Source organism: Telmatherina bonti, assembly GCF_933228915.1.
Source record: "Telmatherina bonti genome assembly, chromosome: 17".
In the NCBI taxonomy this organism is placed as follows: Eukaryota; Metazoa; Chordata; class Actinopteri; order Atheriniformes; family Telmatherinidae; genus Telmatherina; species Telmatherina bonti.
The window spans coordinates 16071862-16085655 of record NC_136615.1 but is presented as its reverse complement, the minus strand read 5'-3'; the positions used below and the strand labels follow the sequence as shown (position 1 = coordinate 16085655).

General features: G+C 38.3%; 1 protein-coding gene across 1 annotated transcript in view; it reads right to left on the bottom strand.

Annotated features, from left to right (window-relative positions):
* ccbe1 (collagen and calcium binding EGF domains 1) overlaps positions 1-4544 on the bottom strand; it is a gene marked incomplete at its 3' end in the record, with an annotated part of 34555 nt that extends 30011 nt beyond the window's left edge. The window contains exons 1-3 of the mRNA XM_079256570.1: positions 4431-4544; positions 4123-4335; positions 3948-4028 (exon numbers count right to left, since the gene is read on the bottom strand). Coding sequence (XP_079112696.1) covers positions 3948-4028; positions 4123-4226 — 185 coding nt within the window. The 5' untranslated portion in view covers positions 4227-4335; positions 4431-4544. The remainder of the gene's footprint in view (positions 1-3947; positions 4029-4122; positions 4336-4430) is intronic.
* Between the last annotated feature and the right edge of the window lie 9250 nt (positions 4545-13794).

The window sequence follows — 13794 nt, the reverse complement described above, 5'->3', positions numbered from 1 at the left end:
ATTATCACAAAGGCAAAAAACTTTCTTTAGTGAGTGGTTAGGTATTGGATGACTCACTAACATCTACTGCAGTGATTTATTTACAAATATATCATCCTCATCCATGAATATGCAAGGACTTGTCCAAACACAGTATATTCTACATTATTTTTACTTTGCACCCCTCCTTTACGAATATCCTGCTTTTCTAAAATGCTCCCACCCCCAAATAATCAGGTTTTGGTATTAAAAGTACATGTTAGGGTTAGAAAAACTAACACTTCCCTTTACTGAAGCATGATGTGGTAGCTTTCTTGAATTACACATTTTTCCAACAACGAATTCTCCTGAGTGTTGCCATACATATGTTGTCAATAAAAATGGATCTATTCTAACTTTCAGCCAAGGAAATTTATGGCAACATCAGAAATGTAGTAGCCAAAGTGGGGTCTGCTAAAATCCCTAAGATGCACCACAGTATATCTTCCATGGAGCTGTGATAACTGGAGGGACGACATTATGGCAACAAAGAACCCCCATGTGTATTTCTTGTTTTGAAACATATTTGAATAGGGACTGGGAACATAACTCCAACTGGGAGGATTATTTCAAGGTGCAGAATAAATTGAAATGTGATGTGAAAAACAGATTCAAAAATAAAAGGCAGCAAGGGAAGTTTTAGTCCACACAGATACCAGACTGAAGTGGTCACTTCACTACTTTTCTGTTTGAGTCACCATGAGAAATGCTATATAAATCTATGACGGATTTAGCAGCAACACTAAAGTGCTTGAAGAAAAGAAACTGAAGTTTACAACAATAAAATCTTAGGAACATTAAAAGGATCCAAACAACCCTGGATGGATCAGCCAAGTGCTGGTGTCATGACTATCATGTCAAACGGCGGGTGAAATGTAATCCTCAGTGTTTTTGCTTTGTAAACCTAGTTTCCCCTGAACTCCAGGGTGGAAGAGCACAAAAAAAGAAGAAAGAGAGCAGAGAACAAAACAAAATGCTTACTACCCGCAGAATTGTTTGGAGAAATAACAAAGCAACAATTACACATGCCACACATCAATTATGTGTAACTGTTACAGCTGTAGAGTGGCAAGACTCACGTTGCCTTGTTCTGCTTCTTCTCCAAACAAGCATTTCCCTTACAGCATAGGTGAGGCGAACACAGCATGCACAATAAATCAAGCCAAATGTAATCAGTGTTTCTCATACTCTCATGTCACCTAAGAAAAGTTGGCAAAAACAATAATTAATGTGTCCCAGTCCTATGATGGTTAACGCACTGGATCTGGCTCTCATCCTGGATTGTCAAGACTAGTAATTCAGTCTAAAAATAGTCGATGAAAGCACAAAGATTTGCTGTTTTCTAACAGTTGCTGTGAAACATTTTTCCTCAAGGGTTCTATATAAAACAGAGTTATCAAGTTAAATTGATAAATGCTAAGCTACTTGTGGATGCCTCTAAAATCTGCAGTGTGGACTCAAATAAAAACCTCTGCTGAGTTATGCTTATTGTAATCATCCAGCTAGCTCTGCGATCGTGCTTTGTGGAATAAACCACAGAGAGAAAAGCAATTACCAGCAGACCAAAGAAAAGAACAGAAACACAAAACCTTACAAAGATAAGCCGTAATGCCGACAATACTGATAATAAACTGATCCCTGAATGATTCGTTGCAAAAACACAACTGCTCTGAAATTATTACCAAGTGGGACAAACAGCTTGCGGCTTATCATTTTAATCAACCCCCTATCTGGTTTAAGCAAAGCGTTATGTCGCAATCCCAGGCATTTGTCATTTAAGTACAGTTTTGGGTAAAATAAATAAATAAAAAAATAGCACAGTTGACATGCACTTTTAACTCTATAGCCTGCAAAACTGCAAATATTAAAGAAAGATTCTGAAATCTGAAAATGCAGAGCCCTGGTGGAGCAGGCCTATAAAACAAACAAACAAACATAAAAATCAAACAAGCATGACAATATCTGTGCAAATGATGAATACTTCCAAAGTTGATGTGAAGCTATACACACACACACACACGCACACACTGACACACATATGCATTACACACACAACCCTTAATCTGTCTGGTAAAAACTACAAATAAATTTATCAAAGCATAAAAATAGTAAAAATGAATTATTGAAAAAAATCATATAAAATAAACTGTTTAATAAGAACATAGAACCCTTAAGCTAAGGTTTTCATGTTATTAGGTAACGTTTCATAGTTGTTTTTTTAAGGTTAAATGGCATGCAAATTATTGCATATTTTTCACAATTTAAACTGATTTGGCTTAAAGAAATCTGTTTACGACCATAACATGTTCCAAGATGCACAACAATATCCCCCAGAGCACCTAATGAATGCCATAAGCTTGTATTTTCCTTTGGCAAGTGTATCCTGCCAACTTAAATCACTGTTGGTTTCCTTTGAAAAACCCCTCTGCCTCCACACCAAGGCATAAAAAGGCTGGTAAACGAATGCTTTTAGAGAAAAATGCTGTGTAAAAAAAAAAAAAAAAAAAAAATCCACATTCATACTATCAAAGTCAAGGCATCATAGAGCTTTTGGTGCCTCTCGTTGACCTGTCAGGACTGCTGGGCAGTCATCTGCAGCTTACACTGTGCAGGTGAACTGAAATGCACCCAGGACACATTATCTTGGCTCCTAACTGCAGCAGTTTTTCTTCTTAAAATAAACAGTGTGGGAAACAACCATGGCTGCAGCCAATAACCATAAACCAACATCATTATGTTAAAACAGTGTTTGAGATTTGAAGATCAAACAGGATGTCACTGAACCATAGCCAGAAGTTTGTTAAGCAAAGCTAAAACAAAACTACACTTGGCAGACTCCAGCCAGGATCTCCAGCAATCTGTCATTGTTTAGGTCTCATATATTTTTTTAAGTGAACCATACAGAAATGGATTTGATATAAATTAAGATCTTTGGCAGCTTGTTTGAAATAAGTTGTATGATATTGCCTCTAAAGTTAGAGCACACATGACACGAATATTAAACATGAAAGGCATGTAAATAAAGCATCACATTCTGACTAGATTTACCCACCACACATGACAACGTTAAAGTACCCCAGAGGACATTATCAGGAAGCTCTGTGAGAAAAGAAAATGATGCAGTAGCACTAATCTTGCTCTTGTTTTAGCTAAATGGTTCGGTTTTCCAAACACACACAGATAAACAAAGATCTGTTTAAGTTTACTGATGTCTGCAAAATACATTTTTGATGTTCCTAATTTGTAAAACAGGATCTTTTCAATAAAGTTGCTTGATGTTTTAGACTTTTTTTTTTCTTCAAACAGACTTTCTTTGAGGACAGTAGTTTCAAATCTTTTGTCATAATGCCTTTGAGGCAGCCCTGACAGAGTAGCTTCTAACACCTTAATCTGCAGCCTCTGACAGGAGTTGTGCTGTGAGGCAATGCTGTGTCTGCTGCGTCTGTGATCTGACATAATTAAAGCCAGTATTGGTGCATCAGAGCATATAAGGTCAATTTAGACAATGTTATGATCCCCTTAGCTCACAAAAACAGGGCACATACGAAATCTATGCTGGTTCCACTATTTCAAGAAGTTCTTGTTCCTATTTATACTACTTCAACACAATTGGACAAGTTAAGTGTATCTTTCAGCCTCAATCAATGTTTAAATCTTATAGATCATATTAACTTTGCTATAATAACTATATGCAATGTTTTTTCTTTTAAAGAAACTTGTTTATCATTTTCGTTTTTTAAATACTATTTTAGGCAATAAAAGTGTAATTTCTTCTCAAACTGATCAGAATTATTTATCAGTATAACTAACAGGTCCAGCTTCACATCCTTTGAGGCTTTTATCATGGATACATGAAACACATTTCTTTTTCTTTTCTTTTTTTTTTTTTTTTTAAATTTCTGATACAACAATTGGAGGAGCATCTGTACCTGTAACATGTCGTAACTTCTCCAGTCGACTTCACGCAGGGGTACTTTGTGGTGGAAATGTTATTTTCAGAGCACTTCTCCCTGTGAGAGGGAGATTGTTGAAGCATATTTGGTATCTTGTAAATTTCTAATATAATTAACATCACTGTGTACACGTGTTAAAACGTAACTATACCCTTCACTGGCATCTTCCTCCTGGTAGGACCAAAGCAAGCCTCCTGAGAAGCACATGCAGGTGACGGTGAGCAGCAGAGGACTCCTGTTGGGTTTCAGCAGCATGACGTCGGTCCGGTCACCTGGCTCCTGTCGACGGTCCACTCTGGAGGCGCGAACCCTCCTCACTGCTTCACCCTCCGCTCAGTAAAGCTGTGAAGCACACAGACAGACCCTCCCATTCACCAACAACTGGTGGTGTTACTTCATTCTTGCGGTGTTGCCACAGAAAGTTGCTTAACTTCATCTTCCGTCGCATTTCCAGCTTACTTTTCTTTTTCTTTGTTTTCTTTTTTTACAAAGTGCGTCAGAAAGCCGACCATCATTTAGCCTACTTTATTTACTTTACCAACACACAAACACGACTTGAGTTTTATGGGTTTCTTTCCGTGACACGTCAAAAATGAATAGTTTAGAAAAGAAGTTATGCTGAAACGCGCACGCGCATGCGAGCACGCGCTCGACGGAGAGGCGCGCTACGTGCCTTCACGTTGCTGCCGCCGCGCGACTGTACGGAAAATTACACCATAGCCGTGAACGTCGAGTGCGTAACCTAAATTAATGCAGTTTTGTTTAAATGAATGCAGATTTATAGAGGAACCAACCTGAAGATTCCTGCAATGCTCAGATTTAGGTGAAATGTGCCAGTTTAGATACACTTAAAGGTTGATGTTTGGATCAATAATAAAATGTTGGCCTATTGTATCAGTTCTAGCCCTGCCTATAATTTGTAGGCTACCTCTTTCTTTTACAACTATTTACATCATGTTTTCTAGGCTGAATAGTACAGTCAGAGAGCTGCAGTCTTATCCCAGAAAATTATCAAGGGACCAAAAAGAAAGGTGAAATAAACAAAATTAGGCAAAAAAAAAAAAAAAAAAAAAAAAAAAGGACCTAGAAAAATAATGCATGATATTATTGTTAGACATAAAGTGGGCAAACTAAGTCTTAAATGAGCCTAAATATGATAGAAAATGAAGATTTTGCAAAATTACCTAAGATGCAAAACAAGCTTAATAAATAAAAAGACTAAATTATTGCATTTAGATGCAAAACAAAATAACCACGCCACACTGGGCGCGAAAGCAACCACAAAGAGAGATTTGTCCCACAATTACTAACAAGACAGAACTTTGGTTGTCCAGCAGCTTACATTGAAAGGCACAACAAAAGTTTAAAAAACAAATTAGTCGATAAAACTCACTAAAAGCAGTGCAAACAGAAAAATAAAAACAGATTAAACTGTGGAATCAGACAACAGAATCAGAGCATAGATGGATGAGAAGGACTGAATATTAATATTAAAGTGCTGGCAGCAGGAAGAAACAGAAGACTAAATCACTCTGTCCTGCAGAGAACTGAGCAACTGCTCCTATGTTGTCCAACACTGCCTGGACCTTTCGCAGTATGCATGTGTTCACCACAGTGCACAGTGAGTCCAGCCTCAGAAACACCACTGAAGAAGCTTGTTTCACCAGTCCGTCCAGCATCCTCTTGTCCTTTTCTGTAATGCTACTTCCACAGTAGACATGAGCAAAAAAGAGTGAGCTCACCACCACAGATTGGTAAAACATGAAGCATCTTGCAAGGACTTCAGTCTCCTGAGAAAATACAGACAGCTCTGTTTGGTAGTCGTAAACAAATTCTACTGTGTGCAAAGTGAACAAGAAGGGAGCCAGAACAAAGAGATTTGGTCAGAATTATATGTTGGATGGTTATATGGACAAAAAAAAGACAAAAATATCCAGCATGAAACTATCTTTTTTTGTTAATGTAACAACAGAATGGAGGTCTTGATATATACCAGAACGACAATTTTAGGTTTCAAGTTATTTCATTAAGTGCCCTATATAAGGGTTAAACAATCAAATGGAATATAATTTCTGAAGAAGCCTCCAGAATCAGTGATCCTGTCTATTCATGACCAGAACATTTTATACTACACTTGTATTAACATTCTGTAGGCTTTTCCATGCATGTTCTTGTCAGTGCAAGTTCATGTCATGTCATGTCAGTTCATAAAATTGGGTCTATGTTTGCACTTCAACTAGCTTTCACTTGCAGGTCACAATCTGTCAGATGTGATTGGATGAGGTACTGGGAGAGATCAGCTGACACTTTAATGGTTAAACTGAAAATTAGGAATGCCTTTTTCCCACTGCTGCATGTTAAATGATGCATAATGTAGCTGAAAATACAGCTGGATAGTTTAGAAGCTTATATCCAATCACTTTGAAAGAAATCAGATATTTCCAGTGGATGCCTAAAACTGAAGATGCCTACATTTATTAATCATGCACTAATTTGATGTATTTTCCTAAAATATTTAGAGGTTATGAAAAATTTAATATGACATGAAATTGTAAAATCCTCACTAAAACAACTAAATGATCTTGTCTTGGATCTAATTTGAATTGATGATATGTGATCAGGAGGTTTTTATGTTAATTACATGGCTACTATTGACTTTTTACCCAAATGTTTGTAATTTCGTTGAATGTTTATAGGATAAATTAATCACTAGACAACTTCATTAAACTATTGTCCTAAGACTACTTATTAAACCATGTAGCAAGTGTGAGATCCATGAAACAATTTTCAAATGAGTATGTTATCAAAATATTTAAAAGTATGAAGCAAATTGCCACCTTGTGTCAGACAACCAGGAATTTAAGTCATCACAAATAAAGTTAAGTGGCTTGCTGAAAAAGAAAAATGGCAGAGTTTATTAATCAACTGAGAGTTCAGATAAAAATAGCAAAAGCTCCAGTGGACAAAGAAAACCTATTTATAGTCTGTATTCCTTTTGGCACAACACACATTTCATTATAGCATGTCTAAATGTCACTGATTTTGTGGCCGGCTGATGAAACAAAGCAATGCTCATTAACGACTGCATCATATGGCTGCATCATAGAACAGCCTCATTTAAACAGATCATTATGATGCATCAATCAATTAAATGCTCAGCGGGGACCAAACTGTAACCTTTATGTTCTGCTAACTCACCTCTGTGCTCACTCAGTCTTTAGGTCAAGTACTCCACGAAGGCGGGGAGAAACCCTACAAGTCTGCTGTTGACCTTATTTCTGAATTACCTTGTCCTTGTCCTTGTGGCCTCCACCTGCAGGTGTGGTCATAGCACCAGCAGTGTTTACCTGCATGTGCAGACCTTATTTAGTTACTCAGGAATCCAGTATGGCATTACAGTGTGTTATATAGCAGAGAAACTGAAGAGTCTGTAAAGGATACCACCATGAAACAAGAAGACTATGGTGTCGCTTACATCCACTGTGGCCGCTTTTCTTCCTCAGAGGTCAGCGAGGTATGATTAAACTTAATGCTGGACATTAGTAACACGACATTAGTGAGGGTGTCTATTCAGAAGGAAGGTAATAAAATCTTTCCATTTAAAATGAAGGGTATTTTTCTTATTGGACACTGTGAACAGTCCCTCTTCTAGTACCATTTAGCAGAAAATGACACCTTGATCCTGTTTCAAAGAGCCTGCTCATGTGTGACCATTTCAGTTTGAGGGAAAGCAGTGTTTCACTGGTCTGCTGGTTTCATTCCTACAGCACCTCTACTGCATGCTCCAACTCTGGTGCAGTTCAGTTTCTGGCCACTTGATGGCCCTTTCAACCAAGAGATCTCACCCCCACCTGCTCCCTCCACCCCCCTCCACACACACACACACACACACACGCACGCACGCACGCACACACACACACACACACACACACACACACACACACACACACACCTTTCGCCACTATCGTCATCGTTGCCCACAAAATGGATGACAGCTTTTAGAAATACCAGGGTGCGTCACGACTCTGAGGTGCACATGCTGTGCCATTTACGTTCCACCTGTTTTGATGCCTCAGCAGCCCGAAAGGCAGAGAAAAATCATGCCTGCAACGGCACAAGTAACCAATTAATGTTGCAGCCTGATACTGCATCAAAGCTTCAGGGCTAACAAACTCACTCACATCTTCTGCCTTAAAGAAATGAAATAATTATCCATGACTCATTAGCCATGTCATCATTTTCTAGAAAACAACAACAAAGGCAGCCTATAAACTCTGTTAGAGTACTTGTGAACTCAGAAGTGATTAACAGGTGTACAGAGACATCGAGTGGCCCCACTATTTGTTTTCTGCTCTCACACTGCAACTAATTCAGGTGGTGTTGTTGAGCTGTGCTGGGAGTTTTTCAACCCTGATGGATTGTTGAGATCATTATTCTCCCACTTAACAAGCAAACTCTTACTCAATCTGTATGTTCTGTGCAGAGAAAAGTGTTTCCTCAATCGGGGAAGCAAATGGTTCCCAAATTAAATCAGGCAGAAAAACAATTAAAGGGGAAAAATGCAGTTGGCAGGGCTTTTGTGTGGGAAGAAATCAGTAATTAAAAAAACAAACAAAAAGTATCTGTGTCTGGACTTTGTCCTGATTAAGGAGCCATCATTAACATCTCAGCAGGAGAGCAGAGTTAAAGCAGCTAGAGGTGTAAATGATTCCACCTGATTAGTTCAAGTAGACTCAGTTCATTTGTTTGGCAAAAGAAAATCTCTCATTGCATTTTGTAGTACGCTGGCGAGCTGTGCAAACAGAGCATGTGCCATGAAAAGTGATTTGGTGTCTTGAGGGTTGCTGACATTGACATGAACCTTTGCATGCTTAATGAATTCCACACCATGCAACACTGCAGCAGTGGAATATACCCAAACATAGTCTTTTATCCCCTCAGTGCTTTCGCACACAAGGGATGGCAATGAGAATGTTGCAGGGAAAGAGCATCCCCGCTGTCAAACTCGCCTTTCTCTGTCTTTCTCTCCCTTCACAGTGCAGCACTGCAGTGCTTCTCTGCACATGCCCAGACAGACTGAGGGAGAGCCACAGCAAGTTTGAGCTCACTAAAAACATTAACAGCCTACATCGTTCACGAAGCCCAGTGTGCACGCCTTGCACCAGGAGCACGTCTAACTCAAAACGGGATTGTTAAAATGTTGTTCACATGGACACTTTCAGCCTTTACTAAAACCTCTCTTTCTTTTTTTAGAGGGCTGGCTGCTGTTGTCTCAAGGTCACTGCTTCTCACAAACTCAATCTGCTCCGCATAGAGTAATACAGGGTCAGTCAAGCTTAAATACACAGCATTATACCACATCTCTTTAGTAATATAATCCCTTACAGATTAAAATCTGTTTAATAATGTATCATTCATTGCTGTTCAGTTAATTGTTTTTCTACCACTGCAATGAAAATATATGTTTTTGGGGGACTATTTTACAACAGGCCACAATTTAGATTGTCTTAAATTTTATTTACCATTATAAATCCTGATTTTAAGATTCTTTTACTTGTTTATAAATGCCTTAATGGTCTTGGGCCTTCTTATTTATCCTAACCTTCTTTTTAATTATGAGCCTTCGCGGACCCTGAGGTCCTCTGGTACTGGCGTTTTAGTGGTTCCTAAAGTCAGAACTAAGACATACAGTGAGACCTCTGACTGTGGAACAGCCTGCCAGAGAGCCTCAGGACCGCGGAGACTGTTGATGTTTTTAAAAAGAGGCTCAAGACACACCTTTTTAGCTTAGCACTTAACTGAATTTTATTTTACTCTATTTACTTATCTTAATTTACTTCATTTATTAATTAATTTATTTTTAAATTGTTTTATTAGATTTCTTATTTTTAATACATTATTGTGAAGTCCTTCTATGTATATATGTATATTTTCTTTTATTGTTGCTCTTATTTCTTACTGCTTCTTCAGGTTATTCATCTTCTGGTTTTAACTCCAGTGTTTTCCTTATGGGGATCCAGCACGCTGGGGGCCCTGCCTGTTTGGTCTGGGGGCTGTTTTCATGATGACCGTTGCTGTTTGGGTGGCGCGGGGTCCACCACTGCAGCTTCACGGCTGCGGGGTGGCCCCGTTGCTGTCTGGGAGTTGTGCGGTTGCTGTGGCAGCGGCCCCTATGAGCATGCGGGGGACTGGCTCCTAGTGTGGATGGATCCCGAGGTATTGTTTCCTCACATCAGCACCAAGTCAGAATTTTTATCACTTACTTAATGTTTTTAGTTGTTTTATTAACCAGAATTCAGTTAAAGAGACAGTATTCAGGGAATGATGTTTTTCGGGGAATGTGGGTGGGTTCTTTGCTCTATGTCCTTGTGTGTGTGTGTGTGTGAATGTGTGGAAAGAGCTTGTGTCTATTATTTTTAAATGCCTTTTTATCCACTGTTTGTTTTAATCCTTATGACTTGATTTTATCCTGTAAAGCACTTTGTGTTGCCTGAGGCATGAAAAGTGCTCAAGAAATAAAGTTTGATTTGATTTGATTTGATTTAAATCCTGTCAGAGAATATTTAGGCAGGCTAAGTACTCTTTACAAAAAAGAAAGGTGGATAAAATCCTAAAACCTTCCATACAGTCTAATTCTACTGTAAGAATCATGTTTGTGTAAAAGGCCAGATGGAGTGCACAAGATAGTCAGGGGACTTAGTAGCTTTAACAGCTAAAGGTTTCCCATTTTCAGATGTCTTGATGGTCACATGTTGCTTCTAAAATTCATTCCTAAGATGACCATATTGCCTACTTTTGAAGCTCCAGTCCTCCAGATCTCTACACTGACTTCCTGTCTGTCAGAAAACTGACGTTAAACTCCTGCTGTTGATGTAGAAAGCACTAAATGGCTTGGAGCCAATATGCATCCAGGATCTTCTGGTTTGTTATGAACCAACCAGATCCCAGATCATCGAAGTCAAGTCTACTTTCTGTTCCCAGAGTCAGAATGAAACATGGAGATTTTATGCTCCTCACATGTGGAACAAACTCCCAGAAAACTGCATGTGTGTTGAAACACTCAGCTGCTTAAAATCAAGCTTAAAAAAGCTATTTTCCATTGCCTTGTATCATAACAAATACTAATCCCACACACTGTAATTTTCATATCTTGCATTCTATCTAGTCTATTTGAGATTTTTCTGTCACTATTAACTTGCTTTTATTTTTTAAAAAGTTTTTTTTATGGACTTTTTGATGCAGCACATCATAAACTATAAAATGACTTGGAGAACACAGACCTCTGCCAAGTAGCTCATTTCCACCCATATTGTGATTTCCACCCGACATTCACTGCTTTTAGATTTCTGGATTAATTTATAATGAATCCACAGTGTCTTGATTAAATTGTGGTGTTTTTTTTGTTCGTTTGTATCTTAATTTGTTCTCTTGCAGTGATGAAATTTTTGCCGAAAAATAAAACATTTCAGGAACCTCACTTGTGTTTTTTGGGAGAGCACCCTGACTTTTTATTGACCCTTTTAAATAAAGACTCCTTCAAAATTTACTGGATTCAGGAGGTGATCCAGATCACTTCCAAAATTTGATGGAAACTAAGTTATACCACTTCTCAGGAAAAGAATCATATAAATTCGTCCATTAGTTTTGGCATAAAGTTGATAAAAATGGACATAGAGGTGGACAGACAGACAAACAGACAGAGAGAGAGAGGTGGAGGTAATGATGGATTTTCATTTGGTGAAATGGTGAAATAGTTTATTAATCTTATAAGGATTTTCAAGATGGATAGACACTGATGTAATATGGTGACCCACCACCTTAATAAGGGATTCTAATGTTGATTTTATTACTAATTTGTTATTGATCTTCCCTTTGTCCCTCTAAACAAAGTCATAAAGTTTTCATATACAGAGATACAAACTTACCTAATGCAAGGAAAATGGAAGTGGCATAGTGTGGCCCTATCATCATGGCTGTGCAATCCACTGCTGTGGCAGCAGGTTAATGCACTTTTCATACTGCCATCTCATGAGAACAACTTCCTCTTCAACATGTTAGTGTGATTCGGACTCTCTGCTTGCACCAGCTGTTCACTGGTGAGTCACATTAGGTGCAAAGAGATGTGCAGTGTGAGGAACTCTTGCTTTTCGGTTGCTGTTAACCTCTACAGAGACGCCTCTACTGTTGAAAAAGCAATCTCTTCTTGGATTTGAAGAGGAATAGGAGCATTATCCATAGCCAAAAGGGCATGACTCCAATAACACCTCAAAAGTGCAGTTTCATAGTAAAAACAGCATGTTATATATTTTCATTTGCAGAAGTTCCATGGGATCAATCTTGCAGACTCATTGTGGAAACAATCAAAATCTGGATTGCTGTAAGCTGATTTATAGCAAGCCAAAAGCATGCAAAAAACATCAACACTAACAGTCACGAAGACTAGAATTTACTCTGAGTAGAATGTATTTCACAGCACATGTTCTCCTAAATGGAGCTGTGATCAATAAATATGACCTCGGTTTAGTGTCCTTGAAATGGCTACATTTCACTGCTGCTATTATGTTCCTCCACCCTACACACACACACAACCTCTCCTCTGGTTCTCCTGACTCAATTTTACCATCCAGACACGTGTGCGCACAAACACAAGTACAGTCCACTACATACAGAATTAATTTCATCTTTATCCTCATATCAGATTCTAATATCTGTAGATTGTCCTGTGTGGTGCCCTCTGTGAAGAACTACACATGCTTGTGTGGATTTGTAAAGGGGGGGAAAAACATGAGAAAAAATGGTAGTTGGTTCTTGCAAAAAAAAAAAAAAAGAAAAAGAAAAAAAAAGGTCTGACAGGACCTTTGACAGATCCTTTTATATCAGGATGTACCAAAATTTAGAACCAGAAAAACCAATGACTCAACTCATGCAAGGAATAAGAATAAGAAGGATTATGTTTCTTTAGAATGCACTTAGTAGTAATGAAAATGCAAAAATAATGTGTTTTTTTTCAGATAATAAGTTTATCTAAATGTGCTGTGATGTTTTGTGGTATCCAGCTCCCACATTTCCTTCCTGAACTTGCCCCTGGGAAGGTCACACAGACCTAGCTGAGAATGTTTTGCCTCCTTCATTAAAAAAAACCGGATGTACTGAAATTATTATATTAGTGTGAATAGCATTTACATTCAAAAGTGGTCACATTACAGACAGAGGAGATTAATTAATTACAATTTATGTAATCAGTGACTCAAAATTAATAAAGCACAATAAAAAAAATCTTATTAAGAAATATTGCAATTAAATCTTAACTATAAATGTCAGTATTTGCAAGCAAGTGGTAAGTGTAATCTTCATTCTTCCCATAAAGTCTGAAAAAAAAAAGCTCATGGTGATCAAGACCAACACAAGTCTCATAACATGGCTCATCATCATTTAAATTAGTTCTGAAGCATTGCACATCATCCCTGCAGCAAATTTATGGCCCAGTTGTGGCAACATGCACCAGTACACCGAGCCATGCGGGTTTGTGGGGAAGATATTAACATCTCCACAAGTTTCCTCGTCGTTGCCTTGAGATATACGAATCTGCAGAGCTGTGACAGTCATCGATTTTTATAGCTCAGCAGCTGTTTTCTTTAAGAAATTCTGGAAAAAAAAACATTGGACTGCTTTGATTGAAGGGGGTTTGGGGAAGAGATGGGGGGCTGACCTGCATGTACAGTTCAGTATCAACACAATGCAGAGGTGCACACCTCTTACAGTGATCCTTCTTGGCAAGCTGTAAACACAAAGGTGAGGATGTTGCCCCTGGATGGGTTTCTCC